At 44.6% G+C, this 25,346-nt stretch overlaps 1 protein-coding gene across 1 annotated transcript in view; it reads right to left on the minus strand.

The window, feature by feature from the left end:
• Positions 1-25,346, minus strand: part of LOC135196363 (E3 ubiquitin-protein ligase wwp-1-like) — a 422,942-nt gene that overhangs the window by 96,645 nt on the left and 300,951 nt on the right. The window contains 13 exon segments of the mRNA XM_064223146.1: positions 783-932; positions 1,553-1,712; positions 2,152-2,310; positions 3,194-3,222; positions 3,224-3,284; positions 4,101-4,232; positions 5,023-5,114; positions 20,560-20,677; positions 20,891-21,082; positions 22,549-22,705; positions 23,602-24,234; positions 24,656-24,754; positions 25,042-25,223. Of these exon segments, the coding sequence (XP_064079216.1) occupies positions 783-932; positions 1,553-1,712; positions 2,152-2,310; positions 3,194-3,222; positions 3,224-3,284; positions 4,101-4,232; positions 5,023-5,114; positions 20,560-20,677; positions 20,891-21,082; positions 22,549-22,705; positions 23,602-24,234; positions 24,656-24,754; positions 25,042-25,223 (2,164 nt within the window).

Raw genomic sequence — 25,346 nt, forward strand, 5'->3', positions numbered from 1 at the left:
GTTGCAGCTAGGGGCAGAAGGGATGCTGCAAAGAACCTTATGTAATGCCTACATTACACTGAATGAGGTGCACTGATGGCACTATCCCCCTACGGGGGCCTGGCCTGGAATGAGTTAGGTTTTCATTCATAATAACGGATTTTGAATCAAATATGTCCAATCTAACACATTGTCTTAAAACTCTTATGAATGATTAAGTTTCAATTGCTTCAGATTCTCAAAAACCTTTTTCAAGGATTTCTCAAGATTTTCAAAAGCTTTTTTAAGGGATTAGCAACAAAAACTTGACACTCCTTGTTAGTTGAAATTAAAACAGCCACATAAAAAATACTCAACTGTCAATGCTGAACAGCATTTGACCACTACTGTTATAGAATACTTAATATAACTAAGAAAACTAGAGGGTTAGGTAGTGTGGATTCATCAGACATTCTACCCCCCAAAAACATTGGAATATTTTCAGTGTGTTCAACTTAGGCTTTGTTGCTATCAGTTCCTTATTCTATGTACTTCATCTATTTGTGTACATGCATCGTTGGCAATCTTGTTGGCACCATATTTTCATTATTATTATTATTATTATTATCATTATTATTATTACTATATTACACAACTGTGTTTAATGAGACCAATGAGACATCAAATCTACGTTATACTCTATTTCAACATCTCTACTCATTTTTTCCAGTACACAAAGAAATATGAATACAAAAATTTGTCATAAAACAAAATGATTCTTACAATATAAAAAAAAAATTAATCAAACCGCCAGTTCTTCTCACCTCAATATTGTTATCACGTATCCAACAAAGGGAATTGTAAAATTCAGGATCAATTGATTCCAAGTCCTTCATGGTGAGCTTCTTACTCAACATACGCTTATAAAATGGCATGGTAAACCCATTATAGATGAATTTTCCATGATATAAGGCCTGTAAAGAATAACTCTGGTGAATATCATAATTTTTGGAAGTAAATTGTATTTTTCCTAACTATACGAACCCGAGGTCCTTTACATAAGGAATAACTTACGGCAAAGTGGAGTGTTTACATCCGGGCAGGCTAAGCCTGCCACACGGTAACTTACTGCCTAACCACCTTGTGTTCAAGATTTAACGGGCGTAATTCCAGCTACGCCGTAAGTAATTCCTTATGTAAAGGACCGAGGTTTGTATATCGTATAGGAGGAACAAAAAAAGAAAACTACAACACACTGTCTGCTTAAATGTTAAAAAAAAATAGATAACTAAACAATAAGCCATAAAATCCCATATTGCTACTTTGTTTCTTCACCTTTATATTATATGAATTCATACCATAAACCGTAGTCAAAATTCTCCTAGCATTAACAATGAAATCAGCCCCACTATATGATTTCATTTGAAAAAGCAAGCAAGCAATATTTTTCTACATGTATAAGTATATACAGTACTTTGTTAATATTACACATTTCAATCACCTCAACTCCAGAAAAGAAGGAGAACTAACTTCTTTTGAAAGCCTCTCAATGCTCATACCTCTATTGGAAAAATTAGCGTTTATCTTTACTTACCATTGCTATGAAACGACCAATAAATTTGAAGTATGTCAAATGGTCTGGATTGACTTCTGAAGCAGGGTTAATTTGCAAAGAATAATTATTTTTATTGGCATATTCAAAAAGGCAGTACATTGGGTTGAGAACCTCATGGGACAGCTGGAAGAACCATTCTCTGTAAGGACAAGAAATAATCGTGCCATGAAACCCCTATAATATACCTTATTCATCAAAAGAACAAATAACAATCTTCAGAGACAGAAACACTATAAAAAAACTATTGACATAAAATTATTATACTGTTTATTAAAAGTTATATATACCTATTAAAACAACTGCAGGATTAAGTGACAAAACTGAAATTCCACTTAAAGAATAATGACATAAAATTATTATGACATGTATTATGTTTATATAGTACTATTAAAACAACTGCATGGAATAAAAGTGAGAAAACTGAAATTCCACTTAAAGTTATAATACTGCACTGAATAGCAACTTCTGAAAATCGAGCCAGCAAGTCATTAATAATTACAACAAAGTACTTACAAAAAACAAAAACTCAAATTAGAAAACTTCAATTATATACCTATACACTGAAAAAACTTGTTTACCTGGACACTCCACCATAATCTAAGCCTTCCTCTCCTCTAAATATAATAAACAGTCTTCTCCTGAGGTCATAAGGCGGTAATCTCATAACCTGATGGAAGGAGTCTTCGAAAAGTGTTTGCCGAGTAACACTTATTTTTATATGGCCCGTTACCGCATTACTGAAAAAAAATAGATAAAGTGTTTGCAAAGGATCCTCTTACCAACAAAAGATACTCTTACAGCATGAGAATTTTTTTAATTAATACACAGAAGACAACACAACTTGTTAATGTGACTTTCTTCATGAACTACTTCACATATACTACACTTGCCTATATTATCTTATTGCAAATAAGCAGTAAATCATTACATGCTGTCTTTATAACAAACATTTTTCCATCAAAACCCCATTAATTACATATTTAATATGTCTTGTAATGGACAGTACCAGTCTCACCACACTTATCAAACAAGGTCTAGAGTTATTCCACTATACACGTTCCCTTCTGCCTACTACACTCCTTGCTCACTTTTCTATGAAATGAAATAAAAAAACAACTGAGACTGAAGGGTTGGGAGAAGGGCAAAGGTAAAAGTTACAAGTCTGTATTTGGCTAGTATGTACCAAGAGAAGAGGTACCCACAAGTAGCTTTAGGCATGTAAAACAGTACTAAAAGATGGCTACTTCTTGAGGCTATGTATGTGAAAAATGTTAGGATGAAGATGAAGGACTAATTCAATGTTAGAGAGAGACTAAACCTTCCCGTCACAGCCAAAGAGCATTTATCAAAAACATCCTCAACAGATGCAAAAAATAATAAAAACAAAAAAAAAAATTGATTTTATGAGAATGCGCTAGCACAACAATCCTGGAACTGACATGATGACTAAACAGTTCCATAGAGAAGTGGGAAAGGCATAAAGATGTAGTCAGCATGTGCCAGGAGATTCTTCTGTATCTTGAGTAATGCAAGTGTGGCAAAAATGCAATTTTCACATTACATGGAGTACAGCATAAATCAGACTGATGGAATTCTGCTACATAAAAAGATATTGCTTACCTGTGACACAAATATCTAAACTGTCCCAAGTTTTCCACCTGAAAGACGCTCATACACCATAGGAATACCATACTGGCCCCTACTAGCATTGCTGAAAAAAAAAAAAAACAACATGAACAAAGACATGCTATGAAATTTTTATTAATACTCTACAAAGGGATCATGATGCGCTACTAGTATACAGGTTAATACACTTTGCTGGAAGATAAACAAGCAAAAATAATGTTATGCCTTATAACAATACAATAGGGAGCTATAAAAATTTTTGTTAAAACTTTGAAAAAAACAATTCTAAAACCTTTTTAGTATTCATCACTATTAATAACCTAACAGGAAAATAAATACTAGGCTAGCCTTTATAAAATGCTGGCAAAGACTTGGGCAGCAACAGGTTTCTCTCCCCTCCCTCCCACTGGTCTGATGCTTTGAAGTTTTAACCATCTTCATGTAAACTAAAAAATGTCAATTCCATATAATAATCAAGACTGCAAATCATAACCCTGCAGAAACTTCCTTCCTTATAAATTATACCCCTACAAAAAAAAAAAATTATGTAATTTACTGCAGTAAAAAAATAAAATAAAAAGAAAAGGCACACAAAAATTTCAGACAAATTCATCTTGCTTAGTAGCATCGGTGTGGAAACTTGAAATTTTTAATGTTATTCAATCAACACATAACTTGACACTACAAAGAAACTTTACTTTAAAACGTTGTCCATTATTATTATTATTATTACATAAAGGATTAGTTTATCCAGACCTCTGAGCCTAATAAAGGCTCTTCTCAGGCTGGTTATAAACCTTGTCAAAACACAATGCATAACATACTTGTGAAATATTTTCCATTTTCAAAAATTCTATTGGATAAATTTTGGGGGGAAAACACGAATAAACTAAATACTTACATTTGCTTAGCTCCAGGCCGAGGATCTTGAAATGTAGTTTGGCGGGTATTATGGTCAACAAAATACTGACGGCCATCCTCCGTTAACCTCATCTCCCACCCATCTGGTAGAGGTTCCTCCTCAAGAACCATGCTGCGACAGACAAAGAATAAGGTCAATGCTTTTGCAACTGAAGGTTGACAAATAACCAGATAATGACATACTCAAACTCCAGCTATTATAAAAAAGCTATACATATACCATCAACCATACAATAAAATCTTATTATGGCTTATCTTGCCTAATTCCACGGATGTGGATAGCCTTAATTTTGCAATACTTATTTTAGAGCCTTAATTTTACACTAATTATTTTAGAGAAGATTGAAAAGCATCTGTTGCAAATAATCAGTTTAGCATACTTGTATGCAGCAGACCCTCAATTTTACAGACAGTTTTGGATGCACACTGTCTGCAAAGTCAAAAAGACCTTTACATGCTAAATGCCACCCTAGGGTAATCTAAATGGGAACCCTTCAGCACAAAAAGATGCACTACCATCTGACATTTGCCGTCATGAATTCCTCATTTGGAGGGAGGGATGACCGATTATCCATGAGGATAATGGCTTGATCAAAATTAATTTTGTTGATCCTAATCCATATGAGGATTTTTCACTTCAGATTCACAATAACACCTTTTAGTGTTTAAGACTTGCTAACATTAATATAAATTTGCTATGACAGTCATTACAGATGATTGCCAGGATTTATCAGTCTGTTACTTCTCATATGATGAATTATGTACATGAATAGAAAAAACTGGGAGCGAATCTCACCTAATACATCTTATAAAAATAATCACAGGCTTCAACAAATTGTAATACTGTAAAATGGGAATCTTAATTTCTTATGGAGTAAACATTACAGAACTCAAGCACTCACCCTTGTGTCCGAGGATCATCCCACTGAGTAGTTCTGTTTCGATGATTAACAAAGTATATTCTTCCATTTGGTTCTTGTCGTTTTTCCCAGCCCTGAGAACATAAACGAAGGGAAAATAAAATTACACACCCCTAAGTGAATCTACAATTGACTTCTGTTGTCAGTTAAAATTTAGAATACTAACAACTGGAAGGACACCTATTTTAAAGTTAAAAATATATGTTGTGGTTATATCAAATAAATTTCAAACTGATAGGAAAAATGACAATTTGTCCAAAATTGCATTTTTCCTAACTATACAAACCTGAGGTCCTTTTACAATAGGAAGGTACTAGCGGCAGCTGGATAGGTCGTAAGCTTTCGAACAAGGGGGTTCGGTAGTTAACTGCTTGTCCGACAGGCGCGCGCGCGCGACTGGGAGGTAAACAAATCACTTTTGCTTTTGGCCCCAGCAAAAAACTGCAGAGTGAGGGGTGGCATGAGGTGGGGCTATGTGTAAAAGGAGGACCTTCAGGTTTGTATAGTTAGGAAAAATGCAATTTTGGACAAATTGTCATTTGTTCCGACACGGCAAACATAAACAAAACCTTCGGATCCGCCAAATTTTACAATAGGAAGACTCACTTCTTGGTGGGTGGAATCTGAGTCTTTTGTGAACAGACTGGTGTTCGCCCAACCTTGGAAGCCTCCCTGGTCGTAAGAGCGAGGGAGGGATCCAAGCCTCTGTCCGATTGATCGGGGTGTGCACCGCAGGATCAATGGTCAGACCTCTGGACCGAGTACTAAGAGAGGCATGCGCATCTCTTCGTACCAGCAATGTAAGAACTTGTTCCTGTACAGGAGCAAAGTTAAAGTCATGATTTTGACTCTTGTAGGCATCCACTTCCCCCCCTTGTAGAAGGAAGTGGTGGATATTCTGCTCCCATCCCTCGTGCAAGGGATAGGATGGGGCTCTGTCGTATAGCTCACCGGCATCTCGTCCTTATCCAGCAGGGTGATGACCGTATCCCTCTACCCACAGGTAGAGAGGAAGAAAAGATAGAAGAGAAGCCAGTCACTTCCTCATCACTATCTATTCATACAGTCACACCAGGACTCGATGCTGTTCAGCCTGCTAGGGTCTGGGTTCGCTAGACGACGTATTGAGCAGCCACCACAGGTCCTAAGGAAACCGATCCAAGGACCTATGGGCAATATCCAATAGGTATAGGGAAGTTGCCGGTGGTCTGGTTGTACCAGACCACTGCCTTCCATACCTGCGCCACGGAGAAGTTCTTACGAAACGCCGACGAGGGGCCAATACTTCTAACTTCGTGAGTTCTCGGACGGGACGTACGGATGTCATCAGCCTCATACGCCCTCCTGAAGATCTCACGCAGCCAGGACGAAAGAGTGTTCTTGATACTTCGTTTTTCTTGTTGACCCCCATTGCTAACGAAGAGGCGTCGACCCTCAGGCCCGAGGTGTCGAGTTCTCTTCAGATAGCGCCGTAGCGTCCTCCCAGGACAGAGCAGCATCTCATCCACATCATTATCTGCATGACGTTCCCGTACTCTCTTCGCCGATGCCAGGTCCAGCCAGACGAGGTTCATTCGAGTTCCCTGGTTGGTAAGACCTTTGGAAGCTGCTACTAAGCAAGGAGATCTCGAACGAGTTCGAGATATCCAATCCCGTCAGTTTCAGGAGAGCGACAGGCGGCTCTGTATCCTTGACTGTGGGAACTTAGAGGAGCTTCCTCGGCGAAGAAAAACGAGGAAATCCGCTACCTGCTGAAGATTGGCTCTGAGAGGAGATGGGCCCCGTCTATGACACCAACCACCGAAGACGGCCGACCTTCCCCTGGTACACAGCTGCAGAGGACTGACGGACGTTTCCAGCCATCTCTGTTTTGCGCAACGAAAAAGCTTCTCGTTCGCAAGAGAAGGTGGATAACAGCCAGCCGTGAAGACGTAGAAAACTGGACTGCTTCGGTGGTAACCTCTCGACGTGTGGCTGGGCGAGAAGTTGTGCCAACGGGGAACTCTCTCTCGGTTCTCTTACGAGAAGAGCCAGCAGGTCCGGATACCAAATGGCTTGTGGCCATTTGGAAGCCATCAGGATCATCCTGAGATTCGGGATGACCAGTGCTCGACTGATCACCTTGCGAATCAGGCTGAACGGGGGAAAGGCATAGGCGAAGAGGTTGTCCCACGGGTGTTGAAGAGCGTCCTCTGCAGCTGCCCATGGATCCTGGCACGGCCTAGAACGAACACCTGGAGCTTCCTGTTGTGCCGGATGGCGAACAGATCCTCGACTGGTCGCCCCTACAGGTCGAAGAGCCTTTCCGCCACGTCCTGGGTGTAGAGACCGTTCGGTCCTTATCACCTGATCCCGACGGCTGAGCGTGTCTGCTACTACATTCCTTCCCTGGAATGTAGCGTGCCGACAGCTCTATTGAGTGTGCCTCGGCCCACTCGTGCACCTGCCGAGTCAACTGATACAACTGGGAGAGACACTAGGTCCCCCCTGTTTTGTTGACGTAAGCCACCACCAGTGGTGTTGTCGTACATCAACACCACTGAGTGTCTCATCAAGCGGTCCTGGAACTCTTGGAGAGCAAGGAACGCTGCCTTTAGTTCCAGTACATTGATGTGAAGGTGCTTGTCGTTCTCGTACCACACTCCTGAAGTCCGCAACTCTTCCAGGTGTGCGCCCCATCCCTCGGTCGATGCGTCTGAGAGCAGCTGCATGTCCGGGGGGAGAGTGCGCGGAGGCACTCCTCTTGAGGGGTTCCTGTCGTCCAGTCACCTGGCTAGGTCCTGCCTCACCTCCTGTGTCAGTGATCAAGGGAGGCTTGGGGGATCCGTCGCCTGTGACCAACTCTCCTTTGGTCTCCCTGAAGAGACCGCAGGTGAAGACGCCCGTTAGGGACTGGCTTCCCGCCCCAGAGTGACGACAGGTGTCGATCACGACTTGCCATTGCTGAGCTACCTGTTCCTCCGAGACAAGGAACTGGTTGGCCGCCTCCCTGAATCTGCTACCGTGTCGATCAGCATACCCAGGTACTTCATCCTCTGCTTGTGCTCGAGATCGGACTTTTCGAAGTTCAGAGCGATCCCCAGATCGCGACAGAACTCGAGCAGTCGATCCCTGTCCTGTAGCCACTGCGAGCGGTAGCTCGCCAGGACTAACCAATCGTCGAGATATCCCATCAGACAGATCCCGTGCGAATGGCCACAAGCAGACACCAGAGTGAACACTTGCGTGAACACCTGTGGGGCGGTTGAGAGACGAAGCAACGTGGCCTGAGCTGGTACACCGTCCCGTCGAGGATGAAGCGGAGGTACTTTCCGAAGGACTGATGAATGGGTATTTGTAGATACGCATCCTTCAAGTCCACTGAAAGCATGAAATCGTTCTCCCTGATAGAGTCGAGCACTGAGCGTGCCGTCTCCATCGTGAACCGGGTCTGGCGAACCAACCGGTTCGTGGGAGAGAGATCTATCACTGGGCGCCAGCCTGTCGTAGACTTTTCCATCAGGAAGAGTCGGCTGTAAAGCCCGGTGGTTGATCCGTACCGATTTCTACAGTTCTCTTGCTCAGTATGGTCTTGATCTCCTGTCTCCATGCTACGTCCTTCGATGCCCCTGGAACGTACGCCTGCTGTTGGACCGGGTCCCGTAAGGAGAGAGGGAATGGGGGAGGAATTGGATACTCGCTCGCCTTCCCAGTGGAACTAGCAGTTGGAGAAAAGTAGGAGCAGCCCTTTTTCGCCTTGCGGCGATGGCCTCTAAGAGTCTGGGAAAACGTATCGTCAGGAGAAAACGTTTTCCCGAGGAGGGTTACGAACTCTCACTGTAGGTAAGGGTCTGCCGCCACTGTGAACGTCGTCTGGGTGGGGCTGATCGACACCTGACAGTAGAGAGCCGATACCGCTCCGACTCATTCCAGTCCTCGTCGAGGTCGAAACCTCAGGAGGACCGAAGGGGTATTTAAATACGGTGTCCGAAGACACGTATAAACGCCTCTGTCGCAGTAGAGGAGGTGAAGTAGCTTGTTCGACCGTCCAGAAACTGAGAGAGCCTTCTTGTCCGGTAGACGAGAGACTACCTGGTTCAACACAGTCGGCAAGCTCCGATCGCGGCCGACCCACCGTCGATTTGGGTTCCCTCTCGGGCCCCAAAACGACTCGAGCCGAGACGTGGCTCTGCTGGTGGGAGCGGCGATCCTTCCCCGAGGTCATTGTGCTGACGAATCAGCGCCGTAACCTCGGCAAAGTTCCTCTGGATCTCGGAAGTCACAGCATCTTGCAGAGTGGGACCGTTAAGCCCTTCGAACAAGAGCATATTCCGAGAACCTTCCTCCTAAGAAGGGGGAACAGCGACAGCCCTCCCTCGGTCTTTTCCCCATCACTTGCGCATGACGTCCTGGCCGGTCCAAGACCGTGCCTGGCACGTAGGGCGTCGTGGTGGGATCATGAGGGGCGCACCCCTCACGATCACTCCTCAATACCTCGCTCCTCCCGGTGTAAACCGAGGAGTGTTAAGGTACGGGAGAGGCAGACCTGACGCTCCCTCGTCGCTCAGCTGGCAGGACCAGCAGGCTTGGAGGGCTGCAGGCGATCGTCAACCCGCGGTGACGATCGAGCTGCAGGCCTGGTCGAACCGTCTCGCTGTGGAGAACGGCTGGACTGAGCACAGCGGCACTGATCTCGAGTGTCAGAAGAGCTGGTGCTGGTTGCCGTATCCCGATCGCTCTCTGTGAGAGCGACGGTCAGGCGACCTGCAGGCTCCACTGTCGCATTGAGAACCGGTGCTTGTCCTCACGGCACGTCACGTCGCTGGTTCCAGCCGTGGCTGGCACCGGCGAACGGGAGGACCTCTTCCCAGCCTCAGCCCGTGTCGGTCGTGGACCGTCACGTCCCCGGGTAGCCAGCTGTTCACCCGCGAGAGTGAGAGCTGGTCTGGTGAGAGTCGCCTGAGCGGCTGTCACCAGTCTTCCGCCCCGTGCCGTGAACCTGACGCTGAGCGGACTCAGAGGTCTGGTTCCTGGCTGCACGGTCGCTGTTAGGCGACCGTACACTCGGTACCTCCCGCGAGCGAGAGGCCGAGACGGACCCTGATGCAGTGGCAGAACCACTTACGCCAGGCGAGGAAGTACCGGTGTTAGCCGGTACCCCGGCCTCTGGTCCCCGTAGTGTCCTTCCTTGCTTGAACGAAGAGACGGCCCCGCTCCCGAAGAGCAGGAGGACCAGCGAAGAAACCCTCCCGTCCCACCGAGGTGAGACGGGTCCCGAGAAGCTCCCGAGGAAGCTTCTTAGGAGGGAGAGGCAACCTTCTTCTTCCTCGGCTGTAAAGCCTTAGAAGTCGAAGGGGAAGAGGCGGCGGCTGACGACCATGAAGAAGATGAAGACGACGACCACGACACCTTCCTCCTCTTCTTCGTCAGCTTCCTCAGGACAGACGTAAGATCTGCTATCCAGGGCGGAGCCGGGCTGCTGTAGCCGAACCGAAGCCACAGGGCCCGGACGCACCTGTACAGACAGACCACAGTCTGGGGTAGTACCACCACGAACAGGGACGACATCAGCAGGTATGGGTATCTCAGGAACAGCATGGCACGGCCAGCACATCCTCGGTAGGGACCGCCAGCGCAGCAACGGCAGGAACAGCCAGCGCAGCAACGGCAGGATCGCCAGCGCAGCAACGGCAGGAACAGCCAGCGCAGCAACGGCAGGGACGGCCAGCGCAGCAACTGCCTGGACAGTCAGCCCAGAATCGGCAGGTACGGCAGGCAGCACCGGAAACACAGGAAGTGGAGCAGCAGGCAGCAACATCCTGTTACCGGCGGCAGGTCCAGGGGCGAGTTCTAGGGCAGCGGAAGTGTGGTCGCTGCAGCGCGGCAACCACGAGCGGCGGCGGCACGCCCCCCTCTCGGTACGGTGAACGGCACAAATTCACAGCGGCTGTAGGCAAGACTGTTACCACGCGAGGCGAGTACACCAGGTGAGGAGGGACGTCGTCACCTGGTTGCGTGGTCACCACTCCATGGGTGACCGCAATATGCCCAGACATAGAACCGCCGCCCCTGGACACCAGCACGCTCTGCAATTGGAAGGACGCCCATACCTCACCAAGGTCCACCCTCGTGGCAGTATCAACCTGGGGAAATAAAAGTAGGTAGCGTTAATGGAGGGGAAATCACCCCTCGTGCGGGGGTTTGATCCCTCCCGAACGAGTGGAAGACCCCTAATACAATTGTACATCGGGCACCGAGCGCCCTCCCCCGCGCTCGACGGATCGGGCGAGGAGAAGAACGCCGATAACCTCCCCCCCCCCCAAGGGGAAGAGTCATCAGTGGGAACTGAGCGGAGGGGTTCTCGTTCCCCTCCCCCGCACAGTACCCATGTACCCAACAACAAAATAAGAGCTCTAGCAATCGTGCCATCGGCACGAATACAAGGCATACGGATCAATTCCCTGACTGAGCGGAACTTGAACCAAATAATATTGATGCAATCAATAATAAGGAACAAAATGAAAATGCATCTTGCAAAACGATTCACTTCACAATGAAAAAGGGCTCGGATCGAGCGCATTTGCGCCCTCGGTACCGAGCGTAAGGGTGAAAGGTTTCATTCCTTACCTTATGAATCAAGGTTTCTGGAAACTTGATCCATAACGAATTGATGCAATCAACAGATATATGAAAATGAAAAGACTACTGCGCTTGCGATTTCACTTCATACAATCAAAAAGAGAAGGATCAATTCCCATGAATAACGGAACATTGATCCCAGTCAACAATGCAATCTCAATAACAAAATGAAAATGAAAAAGAACTGTACTTGCGATTTCACTTCATTCAACATAAAAAGGGGGAAGGATCAATCTCCTGCAAGCTCGGAAACTGATCCAAATGAGTATTGCTACAATAAAATCTATGAAATGAAAAAGAATACTGTACTTGCGATTCCACTTTCATACTGAATAAGTTTCCGTGCGATAGTATTCGTTCGGCAACGGGCACATAGGTCAAAAAATATAAATGAAAAGAGTACTTACTTACGATTTTTTCATCTACACATTTCTAACCCAATATCGCTCGGAGGCGAGCGCTCCGCCCTCGGCACCGAGCATACACAAACGAGGATCATTCTGGGAAAATGAATTCCCGCAATTACGCCCTTCAGTCCCGGCACTACTCGGGTAATCGGAGAGCGTTTGTGCAGCAAGATCCTTTAATTCACAATTGAATCAATGAAATGATTGTACTTACAATTCAGTTTCACTAGATACATCGGAAAAAGAAAAAGACAATCATGCGAAAGCAAACGACGATGAAGCGGGCAGAGAGCGATGATACACGTCCACACGCCAGCAGGCCGAAAGCAAAAAAGTGATTTGTTCTTTACCTCCCAGTCGCGCGCGCGCGGCCTGTCGGACAAGCAGTTAACTACCGAACCCCTTGTTCGAAGCTTACGACCTATCCAGCTGCCGCTAGTACCTTCCTATTGTAAAAGGACCGAAGGTTTGTATGCCGTGTCGGAACAATTTACTTGCCCCATACCTCCACTTTCAGTCTACATAAATTTATATCATCAAATCATTTAATTACATCATTCAGCTGATATTCTTATTTGGTTGGAATAAGGAATAATCTATACAACACTTTATTTAGTATGAATCCAAATGCCACCAAACATTTGTATGTGCTTTGACTGCATGACATTTGAAAATGCATTAATACGAAACTCATTAACCAAAAACAGGCTTATTTCCATTCAAAATTTTTCTCATTTGCACCATGTTAACATTATATGAGTGCTTACCCTGTTGTACTATACAATTTTAGGACAATAGTTCTGCAACTTAATTCAGATTATAGATGAGAACAGACTTGCTTTATTGTACAATGGAGAAAAAATTGATATGCTATACATCAGTATGTTCACATATAAGTTGTAAATGTGTGAGTAAAAATAAAATACAAATATAATTGTCTTGGTAGGTCAATGGTTTAATATTTGTGAACTTGGCAAATGCTTTAATTTAGCACTTCTTCTGAGTAGAGCAACAGTTGTGATGCACAGCATTTTCCTTAATAAAGCAGTTTCCTACAGATTATTACTCCAGTCAAGATACTATGCATGTATCAGAAAATGATATTGTTAGTATACATAAAGTTTGTACATACTTACCTGGCAGATATATACTTAGCTTAGGTCTCTGACGTCACGACAGAAAAATTCCAACACTCGCGGCACGCTACAGGTAGGTCAGGTGATCTACCTTACCCGCCGCTGGGTGGCGGGTGTAAGAACCAGTCCCCTTTCTTGCCAGATTATTTTCTTCCACCTGTCTCCTGAGGGGAGCTGGGCGGGCCATCAATCGTATATATCTGCCAGGTAAGTATGTACAAAACTTTATTGTATACTAACAATATCATTTTTGTACATGAACTTCCCTGCCAGTATATACTTAGCTGATTGACACCCTTGGTGGAGGGAAAGAGACATACTCACCTAGAAAGTGGGGACAACACATGTTAAAGGAACTAAAAATAAACCCTTGGTTCTTACCTGAAATTAGGCAGAAGACTTCATAGTTACTGTCTATTAGTCTGCGTTGCCTAAAGAGTCTTAGTGAGGGCGTGACCTAGCTAAAGAACTCTTTGGGTCTTTGGGTCTACCAATGGGAACTGAGTCCACTTACTTGGCAGAATCCAAACAGGTCTGGTCAATGGGATCAACCCGCTTACATGCCAGAGCCTATCACTACCAAACCGCAAGGAGCCTCAAGCACAACGATCACCTAACCAATTACTAATATTAGAATACGAAAGGAGCTGCCTCCTGCAACCTCCTTCGTACAACCAAAAACTCCAAATTAAAAACTAACAGGGAAAAGGATTAAAAAGGATGTGTTTCAGCTCCCTGCCCCAGCACTGAATCCGCCGATACGCAAGGCCTAGCCAAACACTTTTCATACGTAATCGATACGTCTTTTAGGTAGTGATTTGGAGAAGACTGATTCACACCTCCAAAAAGTGGCTTTCATGAGGTTTTGTAAAGACATATTTCTTCTTGAAAGCCAAAGACGTCGCGATGGCCCTCACTTCGTGCGCCTTGACTTTCAGAAGACTAACTGTTGCTGACTGCACGATGTGTGGGCTTCTCTAATAACATTCCTGATAAAGAATGAGAGGGCATTTTTTGATAAGGGCCTACTGGGGTCCCTTACAGAGCACCAGAGATTGCTCTCATTAGCAGCAAGTCTTCTCTTCCTTTGAAGATAAAATTTCAGGCTTCTCACAGGGCAAAGAGATCTCTCCTCTTCTGTCCCAACGAAGGAGGACAAGCTTTTAATTTCGAAGCTCCTGGGCCATGGTGAAGAAGGGTTTTCATTCTTGGCTAGGAAAGCCGGAAGAAAGAGCAAAACGCGGATCCTCCTTGAAAACCTACCTCACCTTCTAGAGCCTGCAGCTCGCTGACTCTCTTCGCTGAAGCTAACGCACAGAGAAAAAGTCTTCGTCGAAAGGTCTCTGAACGAAGCTGTATGGGGAGGTTCGAATCTTGAGGACCTCAGAAAGAGCAGCACAACATCTAGATTCAGCTAGGAACTAAGTAGGAGGTTCTTTTAACCGTCTCAAATGATCTGATAAGTCATGGAGGTACTTGTCTTCGGATATGTTTAATCCTCTATGACGAAAAACTGAGGAAAGCATGCTCCTGTAGCCCTTGATGGTGGAGACTACTAACCCGCATTTTTCCCTCAGGAAGATAAGGAAATCTGCTATCTGAGTCACAGAGGTACTGGAGGAGGAAACTTTATGAGTCCTGCACCAACGTCGAAAAACGTCCCACTTCGACTGGTAGACTCTAGATGTGGAAGTCTACGTGCATTGGCAATAGCCCTTGCAGACTTTGCCGAAAAGCCCTTAGCTCTGACGAGACTCTTGATAGTCTGAATCCAGTCAGACTGAGAGCGGGGAGGTTTTTGTGAAACCTGTCGAAGTGGGGCTGTTTGAGCAGATCGACTCTTAGTGGTAGGGATCTTGAACATCCCACCAGCCATTCCAGTACCTCTGTGAACCAGTCCTGGGCGGGCCAGAACGGAGCTATCAAAGTCATCCTTGCTCCCTCTGAAGCTGCGAACTTCCTTAGCGTTCCCCTAGAATCTTGAAAGGCGGGAACGCGTAAAGATCCAGGTTTTTCCAATCCATCAGGAATGCATCTATTGCCACTGCTCTTGGGTCCGCAATAGGGGAGCAGTATAGATCTATCCTCGCATTCCTGGAGGTCGCAAATAGATCGAGATGGGGCCTGCCCCACGTCCTCCACAGCTCCTGGCATACGTCCGAGTGCAGAGTCCACTCTGAGAGAAGGACTTGATTCCTTCTGCTTAGCAGATCCGCTCTGACATTTCTTTCTCCCGTACGAACCGGTGAGAAGACTTATCTTCCTTTCCTCCGACACAGGAGGAGCGATCTCGCTGTCTCGTACAGGGAGAAAGAGTGAGTCCCCCCTGTTTCCGAATGTAAGCCAGGGCTGTGGTGTTGTCCGAGTTGATCTGAACTGACTTTCCCTTTACGAGGGGTTCGAAGGTTTTGAGAGCGAACCAAATCGCTGTTAGCTCTTTCTTGTTGATGTGCCAGGACACCTGATCCCCCATCCAGGTGCCTGACACTTCTCTCGACCCGAGAGCAGCTTCCCCAAACCTATGTCCCGATGCGTCCGCATATAACACTAGGCTGGGGTTCCGAACCTGCAAGGAAGGCCTTCCTTGAACAGGAGAGGGTCGAGCCACCAACGTAGATCCTCCTTTATCTCTTGCGAGATCTTGAGCGCAAAGTCTAGACCTTGAGATCTTCGGTTCCAGTTCCTCGTCAGGAAGAACTGTAGGGGTCTGAGGTGCAACCTCCCTAGAGAAACGAATTGCTTCAGTGAGGAGTGTCCCCCCCAACAGACTCATCCACTCCCTCGCTGTGCATACATCTTTCTCTAAAAAGACTGCTACCTTCTCCGAACTCGGGTTATCCTCTCTGGGGAAGGATACGCCCGAAAAACCTGAGAAGCCATCAGAATCCCCAGATAGATACGCTCTTGACTGGGGATTAGCTGTGACTTCTCGAAATTCACTAGCAAACCCAGAGAAGCTGCTAGATTCAGCGTTAATCGTAAGTCCTCCAGACATTTCTCCTTGGACTTGCCCTGATTAGCCAATCGTCCAAGTAGAGGGAAATCCTCACTCCCTCGAGATGAAGCCACTGAGCAACGTTCTTCATCAGCCCAGTGAAGACTTGGGGGGCTGTGGAAAGGCCGAAGCATAGGGCCCTGAACTGAAAAACGTTCCCTCCCCACATGAATCTTAGAAATTTGCGTGAAGAAGGATGGATCAGCACATGGAGTAAGCGTCTGAAGTCCAGTGACACCATCCAGTCCCCGGGACGAAGAGCTGCTAAGACTGATGAAGTCGTCTCCATAGCGAAACTTCCTCTTCTTCACAAAGACGTTCAGGGCGCTTACGTCCAGAACCGGCCTCCATCCTACCTGAGTTCTTGGGAACTAAGAACAGACGGTTGTAGAAACCCGCGGAAAGAGGGTCCTGTACCATCTCTATTGCCTCTTTCTCCAACATCAGCTCTACTGCTAGAGCGAGGGCTTGATTCATTAGAGGGTCTTTGTATTTGGCCACCAGTTCCCTTGGAGTGGTGGTCAAAGGTGGTCTCGAGATAAAGGGAATGAGGTATCCCCTCTTGATGATAGCGAGGGACCAGTTGTCCGCCCCCTTCCGTGCCAGACATCCGCAAAGTTCAGAAGTCTGGCACCCACAGTTGTCTGGAGGACAGGCGAGCTACTTCTTGGCCCTAATAGACCGAGAGAAGGTCTTTCCTCTTCTGGGTGGTCTCGAACCTCTGGAGGAAGAAGAGCGGGACGAAGGACCTCCTCGAAAGGGCTCTTGCCTAGTCTGAGTTTCCTTCTTCGTTTTCTGTTGCAACGAAGGTTTCGGGATTCTAGCTGACGCGAGCCAGCATATCCTGCATCGCTTTTGCTGACAACGAGCTGGAGATGTCATTAATTATCTTCTTCGGGAAGAGTTGCGGAGAAAGTTGGGAATACAACAAGGAAGCTCTCTGTGCATGAGAGACAGCCTTGGTAAGAAAGGAGCAGAAAATGGCCCTCTTCTTTACTACTCCTGCGCCAAAAAAGGGAAGCAATCTCCCCGGATCCGTCTCTCACTGCCTTGTCCATACAAGACAGCACTGCGTGAAGGTCTTCAGGTGAAAGATGTCTGATCTTTGAGTCCTCTTAGCCTGACTCCAAGGTCCAGTCAAGAAAGTAAAACCCTCTTAAGACTCGGAACATTCCCTTCAGAAGGGTGATCCAACCTCTCATACCCCACGTCGTCTTGCAGAATTAAGCGCCGAGCGACATGCGGAATCAACCAACGAAGAGAAGTCCGAGTCTGCTGAGAGGGAAGAGGTCAGACCCAAGGGCTCTCCTGACTCGTACCAGAAACCCCATCTTACCCGTAAGTTTGGACGGGGGAAAAGAAAATACGGTCTTGCCTTTCTCTTGCGTTCGAAAGCAACCAGTCTCAAAATTCTTAAGAGCCTTCTTCATCGACACTGTCGGTTTCATCTTAACGACTGAAGACTTCTTAGATGTATTGGTCGTTGAAAATAAGGATGGAGGTGACGGAGGAGCAACGGCCGAAAGAGACTCCCCAAAATCTTGCAAGAGGAGGTCGGTCAGTCTCTTGTATGAAGAAACTGAAGCATCCTTGGGCAAATCTTCCTCAGAATCCCCAAGGTATTCTTCAGAAGAATGACGTTTAGAAGCTCTACTACCAGGAGGAGAGCTAATCCTTGGAGAGCGCCTACTGGGAGAATGTCCACTGGGAGAGCGCCTACTGAGGGAGATCCTACTAGGAGAACGCCTACCAGAGAGCGCCTACCAGGAGCGCGCCTACCTGGAGAGCGCCTACTAGGAGAGCGCCTACTTGGAGAGAGCCTACTAGGAGAGCGCCTACTTGGGGAGCGCCTACCAGGAGAGCGCCTACTAGGGAAGCGCCTGCTAGGAGAGCGCCTACAAGTGGAAGCTCGCCTGTCGGAAACAAAGTCTAATTCCACAGAAGAGCGCCTGGACAAGGGAGAGCGCCTATCAGGCTCTCTGCGCCTGCTAGGCTCTTGGCGCCTGCCCTCCTCAAAAAACGCCTGCCAGGCTCTTGGTGCCTATCAACTCCAAACCCCTACCAGGCTCTTGACGCCTGCCACGGGGAGAGAAAACATCCACAGAGGAGTCCCTGTCCGAAGCACTGCGCTTACAAGGCTCTGAGCGCCTATCCAATCGGGAGTGAACCAACGGAGAAGAATGCTTCCACTGGCGCCTACAAGGCTCTTGGCGCCTACTAGGCTCTTGGCGCCTACTAGGCTCCGAGTGTCCGTCAAAAGGAGAGCGGCAACCAGGCGAAGAACTCTTCCTTCGCTCCTGACGATAACGAGGCTCTTGACGTCTGTCAAGCTCTTGACGCCTAAACTGAAGAGGAGCGGAAATCCTGAGGAGAGAGCTGTCCGGCTCCTTACGCCTGACATGCTCAAAAACTCTTGCTGGGAAGAGAGGAGAGCCTACTCGGAGAAAGATCCCGAACTTCAGTCTGCACTTCTGACTTCCTGCTACGAGGCTCAAAAACATCTCTAGCCGGAGGAGAGCTAGCAGAAGGGACGTTCTTAGACTTCTTCACCGGAAGCGAGGCGTCCTTCCGACGATGAGAAGTCCCGGCAATAGAATCAGCTAAAGCCGCAATCTGCGCTTGCAGACCCCGCCAGGATGCGCAGGAGATCTCTTAAATTCCTCTAACAGGAGCCGAAGTCCGAGACCGAACAGGAGAAGCGTAAACAGAAGAATTCTTGGCTCTCTTGCGTTCCACTTCTGGGCTCTTACCGCAAAGGATTCGGGGCTGGAAGGAAGGGCGCAAGGAGCTTTCAGGCCTCTGAGAGGGCGAGATGACTCCGAGGCGCTCCATCTACGCTTAGGAGAAGGCGACGAAGATGACGAGAAGCACTGGCGCAATAACTCCTTCTTGGTTCGATCCAAGGCAGCCTGGGAAACGAGCAACAGGATCTGCCGAGGGGATGCCTGACCAGTGGGGGTTCTCCCTAATTCCATTCCTGCGGCTTTCGACTTTCCTCCACATGGGTCTGGGAGTCTGGAAGAGGTCTAGGCCTGGAAGCGTTAGTGAGCCAGTCAAACGCACCCTCCACTTCACTAGGGGCACTGCACTGATCACTTGCACTATCACTCTTACCTTGTCGAGAGCGAGCGAGACTCTCCTTACTCCTGATCGAGGCTCTCCCGGAAGCAACTTCCGAAAACGAATCCTCGGGATCAAAGCTGGGCGCAGGGGCTGAAACTGGAGAAGGAACTACTTCTACTACAGGGTTCTCAGCGTCAATCTCACTCACCCTCGATCTACTAGAGCTCCTTGAAGAAGCCTTGCGCGCCCTATCCTTCTCTAACTTTCTCACATAAGAAGAAAAGAGCCTTCCAACCATCCTCATCCAAATTCTCACTCTCTTTGCAAGGGTTAATAAAAGAGCATTCATTCCCTCTACAAGATGTACATACAGAGTGAGGATCTAATGCAGCTTAGGAAGTCTAACTTTACATTCCTTCACTGAACAAACCCTAAATAAACTAGGTTTCTTAACTTCAGAATCATCCATGATTATTAATTCTAAGAAAAAGCCAAAAGAAAAATCCAAATAACAATCCAAAAAGCGTATGCCAAGCCAACAAACAAAGGGTACTTCACCAAAATCCAATTCGTCGGCAACGAGAAAGAATTAACTATCGTAAGGACTGAACAAACAGGTGTTGTCCAGCGGCGACAGAAAATAATCTGGCAAGAAAGGGGGACTGGTTCTTACACCCGCCACCCAGCGGCGGGTAAGGTAGATCACCTGACCTACCTGTAGCGTGTGCCGCAAGTTTTGAATTTTCTGACGTGACGTCAGAGACCTAAGCTAAGTATATATCTGGCAGGGAAGTTACATGTAACAAAAACTTAAGACAGAATAAACAAGCAAAAAATGTACTGAAGTTTCTTCGGCGCAATGAAGTTTTCTATACAGCATCTAATCAATGCCACTAAAAATAGATCTACCTTTCCATGGTCTTGGTATAATGCTGTATGAGCCCTGGCTCATACAATTATAACCATGCCTCAGTGGTGGCCAGTCCTAAAGCCTTGTCAGATCCATGATTATGTCTAACTTTAACCTTAAATAAAATAAAAACTACAGAGGTTAGAGGGCTGCAATTTGGTATGTTTGATGACTGGAGGGTGAATGATCAATGCACCAATTTGCAGCCCTCTAGCCTCACTAGCTTCTAAGATTTGAGGGCAGACAGAGAAAGTGCAGAAGGACAGATGAAGTCATCTCAAAAGTTTTCGTTTACAGAAAACCAAAAGGGATGATTACATGATGTCTCGTTTGTCTACTGAACAATCACAGCACACACAAATGTCTAAAAACATCATAAAGTAGACTTACAGCTGGCAAGGGTCCAAGTGGATCATTATCAGTCTCTTGATTTTGATTGGGGTATAGGAATCGCTGAGAACTCAACTGGGCTATGTGTTGACGCTCTCCCTGCCACTCTTCGAATTGTCTGAAACAAAAACATTTTATGAAAGGATTATGATCATTTTTGTTTTCCAAACTGAATGATCTTTCATTGAAAACTACAAATAATAAGTGAAGAGCAGCTTAAAAATCAGGCAAACACAGCCTTAAGTACATCAAGAAAATAATACATATTCAGCTATTATTTCAATGTGACATCATAAACCATTATCCTTACATGTTAACAATACTGTCTTACCTTATGTTTTCTACAGTTGGCCGTTGCCATGTGGTAGTTCTTGTGTTATGGTCTACGTAATAAACTCTACCTCTGGGATCCCGTCGTGCTTCCCAGCCTGCAGGAAGTGGTTTTGGTCTTTCCCAGGTAGTAGACCTTGTTGTGTGATCAACATAATATCGTCTACCATACTGGTCATGTCTCATCTCCCACCTGGAAATCAATAAATAATTTGCCCTGTTAATATGAGAAAGACATCTTTATAGTACAGGGAATAGTCAATTATTATTATGTAGCAGTAACTTGTTGAGAACACTAGACACATTGCTACATCACAATTTTCGACTAAATATTGTTATCAAATTAGAATTATAAATGGAAGGAGATAAGTTTCAAAAGTAAGCTTATGCCAAAGATTCCAAATGTAAGGATGAAAATGGAAAGGCACACAGCAATTTACCTGTGGCCTAAGACTCCTCATCTACAGTGAAATACTGCTCTAGAAATGGATATGAGAAAAGAATAAATATCCTTTTTCTAGAGATAAAAAAGGAACGAGCCCCACTATTAAGATATGTGTTCAAATATTAGAACAAACTTGAAAACTACAAATACTTGCTAAAGGAGAAGGCTTGGCTCTTACGCCTTGCATTGCTAGAGCAGTCGCAGGTTTTAAGTGATGACTACCATAAAGAAAATTGCCAGCCTGAAGGCCATAACACTCACTGAGGTAATGACCAGTAACCAGCTAATCCCTATTCCAGACTAAAGTCAGTATGTACAGTATAGCAAGAGATAAAATATAAAAGCTCCAAAATTAAAAATGAATTAAACAATGAGAATAATGGTGGGAAAAAAGTAAGAAAAGTGGAGGTGTACCTTGCTGTGGTGAATGGGCCAACCTTAAGAAGAAGCAGATTCTTTGTTACCTTGAGGTCATTTTAGGGGGATAGTAAGAAAAATTGCAGTAACATGGACAAAATGGAAAGAAATTGCTATTTCGACAGTAATTAAAAAGTATCAATAATTAAGGTATAAATTTATGATACTCAAAAGGCCTGTCCTAATCTAAGAGGCGTAGTCAAGGACACTGACAAAAAACAAATACTGGAGATTCTGCATTGAAGTGATTACAGAATGCCAGGATTCATGGTAGGGTAAATGAGATTATAAAAGACAATGCATAGAGATGTAGTGACTAATGGTTGAAAAGTAAATTGAGGACATTAGATAGTGTAGACATATTATGAAGTGATTGAAAAGCAGTTAATTGAAAAAACAGATGATTTGGAAAGAAAACAAGGGTAAACAACCAGTAGAATGGAACTCAAAAAATTTATGGAAAAAGACAAAACAAAAGCCAGACTACAAGCAATCCAGACTGAAAAAATAAGACTGGAGATGACTCATTTCATATCTAATCCAGAAGAGAAAATATGAAGCAAACACAATAAGGATGACCTTGATGATTTATACTCCTTTTCCAGTAACACGCATATCTGGAAACGAGAATGCACTAGACAGCTACAAAATATAAAACTAATCAACCAGAATCTAATTACCCAATGAATAAGTAGTAACAGGAAAAACTTCATCCATGGTACAGACTCTACCAAAGATAACTTCAGATAATATTCCCTATCTCTGTTCCTAATAACCTAATACAGACAGACATTTACCCAGGTGGAAGTGGTTCCTCTTGGTTTTTAGGTACATTAGGATCGTTAGAATTACTGTTATTTCTGCTTCCACTTGGATTACCCTCGGCATTAGTGGTACTGTTCTTATTGGATGTACTTGGTGATGCACCGCTACTACTGGCTCCATCTGCTGTCCCTGTGGTTTTAAAAAAGTAAACAGACAACTGGATGAGTGAGGGAACTCTAACAGCCAGGTTCATTTAACTTTGCCATAACCATCATATAACAATTTCAATGTAAGTTTGGAAATAATACTTGCAAGGAAGGTTTGTTGTTTACGTAACATCTTTATGCAAGAGCCAGTGGTTTGAAATGTTAACATAACACCTCTCTCAATAGTAAAATATTATGAAATGAAGTTTCTCAGCTTAACTTATTAGTTGATAATGGTAAAGCCCTTATTTTTTTTTTTACTCTTTACTTAAGCTAGCATATTTTCCCAGAGTATAATGCAAACTTTTCTATTTATGAAAAATAGACTAAAAGTATCAATTTCATAAGATTCAACACTTCATTATTGACACCTTTACTGAATTGGTATATCATGCTGCAAAACTTTAGCATTTAATTTTCTTCATCAAAATTAGGTTATGCACTGTACTGATATTCAACCTATGCTACATGAAACAATTGTTTTTGCATGAGATCCCATTAATAACCAGCTAATGTCAAGCAACTCTACAATTATGTAAGCACACACACAAAAAAACTGTCCACTACTTTCTACAAAATTGCAAACTTTTGTCAGACTTACAACTCTTCTGCACCAGGAATTTATATCACAAATCCAACAACTTACACTATCTCACAAGATGGGTTACTGAACCTTTAACAAATTTTAACAATTCATGAAAGTCCAGGATAAAACTTTGCCTTCTGATGCATACTGCACTGAAGTGACGCAAACTAACTCAGTCACTCTTATAGAGAAACTCCACAAAAAATACAAAAGTAAGAAAAGTAAAGTGAATGATATAAAAATCTAAACTGTATTCATGATCAATATACTTATCAAAACACATTGCAATTTACCTGAGTTACGTTTATATTTGTGACCGCGTCGGTTAGCTGTTCTAGGGGCAACAGCAGGAGGAGTGGGCTTTGCAGCTGGCGAAGAAGTTTTAGGGACTGAATTAGTCGGCAGCTGACCGTTAGCTGCATTACTACTACGCATAGGAAATGAAGCCTGATAACTGGGTATGGAGGAAGATGTTCCGGCTGCAATGGAAGCTGCTCCTCCAGCTACTCTTGCACTGGCCCCCGGTTCAGCTGAAGGTCCATCAGGTGCATCATTTTGATTGGCTGTCCCTTCTGTGGGGCTTTCTTCACCCAAAACTAATACTGCAGAACCATTCCCTACACTAGCCCTTGGGCGAACATTTGGGGTAACATGTAAAGAAAGGTTTGCCTGGCTGTCACTATTGATGGCTGGCAAAGAAGGGATGGGATTCAAAGCTGCAGCATGGGCATGGGTCACTGTAGAACCTGAGGTTATGGCAGGTAACATTGCTGGTCCCCCTGCAGGATGTCCATCTACTACTTCTGGCTTTGGAGGTGGGGGTACCGGAGGAGGAGTCTTACCACCTGCACGAATATTTTCACCAACACGGACAGTTACACTATTATCCCCAATTGCACTGGCACTCCCACTATTCACATTCACAACTGAAAAAGAATATATCAGTAGGAATTTTTAAAAAATCAACGTGGCACTAAACTGATGCTCCTTTCTCCTTTGCTGAAAAAATTAGAAAACAAATTGCAAATTTCTTTCAAGCATGTTCACAAATTGCAAAATGTAGCTTTATCACTAATAATGGCTCACTTATAAAAATCTACCTTTATTTTAAGATGATAAAAAATCCTCATATCACCACAATAATAAGAAAAGAACAGGACTGTTCAAATTCTCAATATTCTTAGTACTCAATGCACTCATTATGATTATCACCATATCGTTCAACTAAGTATAGAACAACCCATAGGACCTTTCAGATTCCAAATATTTTTCACACTCAATGCCCTCCTTCTGATTATCATTATATAGTTCAACTTAACCCTGGAGCTTAAAATTCATAAAACTTACCTGTAGGAAGATTGTAACCAACTTCTTTATGCCGGACTCCACTGGGTGTTAAGTTGCGAAGTCCATCAAGTGATATAGTGATGGTAGGTTTTGGAGATACTGAGAAAGTGAATCAATATAAAATATTAATAGTTATAAAATACAGAAATATTAAAATGAAAAACAATTTAGCAACTGCATTCACTTGCAACCAAAAGACATGAGGCCAAATAAAACTGAAAAATTCCCCTAGTTTAAAACTTTTGCCTTATCTTTCCCTGCATTCCTTCTCTCATGACATTAGACAGGAAGAAAGGTTATCAATTATATCACTTTTCTACAAGTACTATATCCTAGTCACTGCTCCACCCAGTTAGTTATGTAATAATAATAACAACACAACATACCTGCAGGTGCGCAAGATCCAGGAGGTGGATTAAGAGTGAGTGTGTGAGAGGAACTTGATCGACCTTCATTATTGGCCACAACATCAGAGAGATTGAGAGTTGCCTCACCAATAATAGAATCTCTCACCAAAGTGTGATGATCGGATACACGAAACACCAAAACAGAATCTTTGGTTACCAACCTGTCATGTGGAGAGAAAGAAAAAAGAAAAAAAGGGGATAATTTTAGCAAATATGAGGTCAATCCGCGCTGAAAAAGAAATTAACAGTAAAAGGCTTGAAAGGTGTAACAAGAGGAAAACCTT

This window comes from Macrobrachium nipponense, chromosome 17 (assembly GCF_015104395.2).
Source record: "Macrobrachium nipponense isolate FS-2020 chromosome 17, ASM1510439v2, whole genome shotgun sequence".
NCBI lineage: Eukaryota > Metazoa > Arthropoda > Malacostraca > Decapoda > Palaemonidae > Macrobrachium > Macrobrachium nipponense.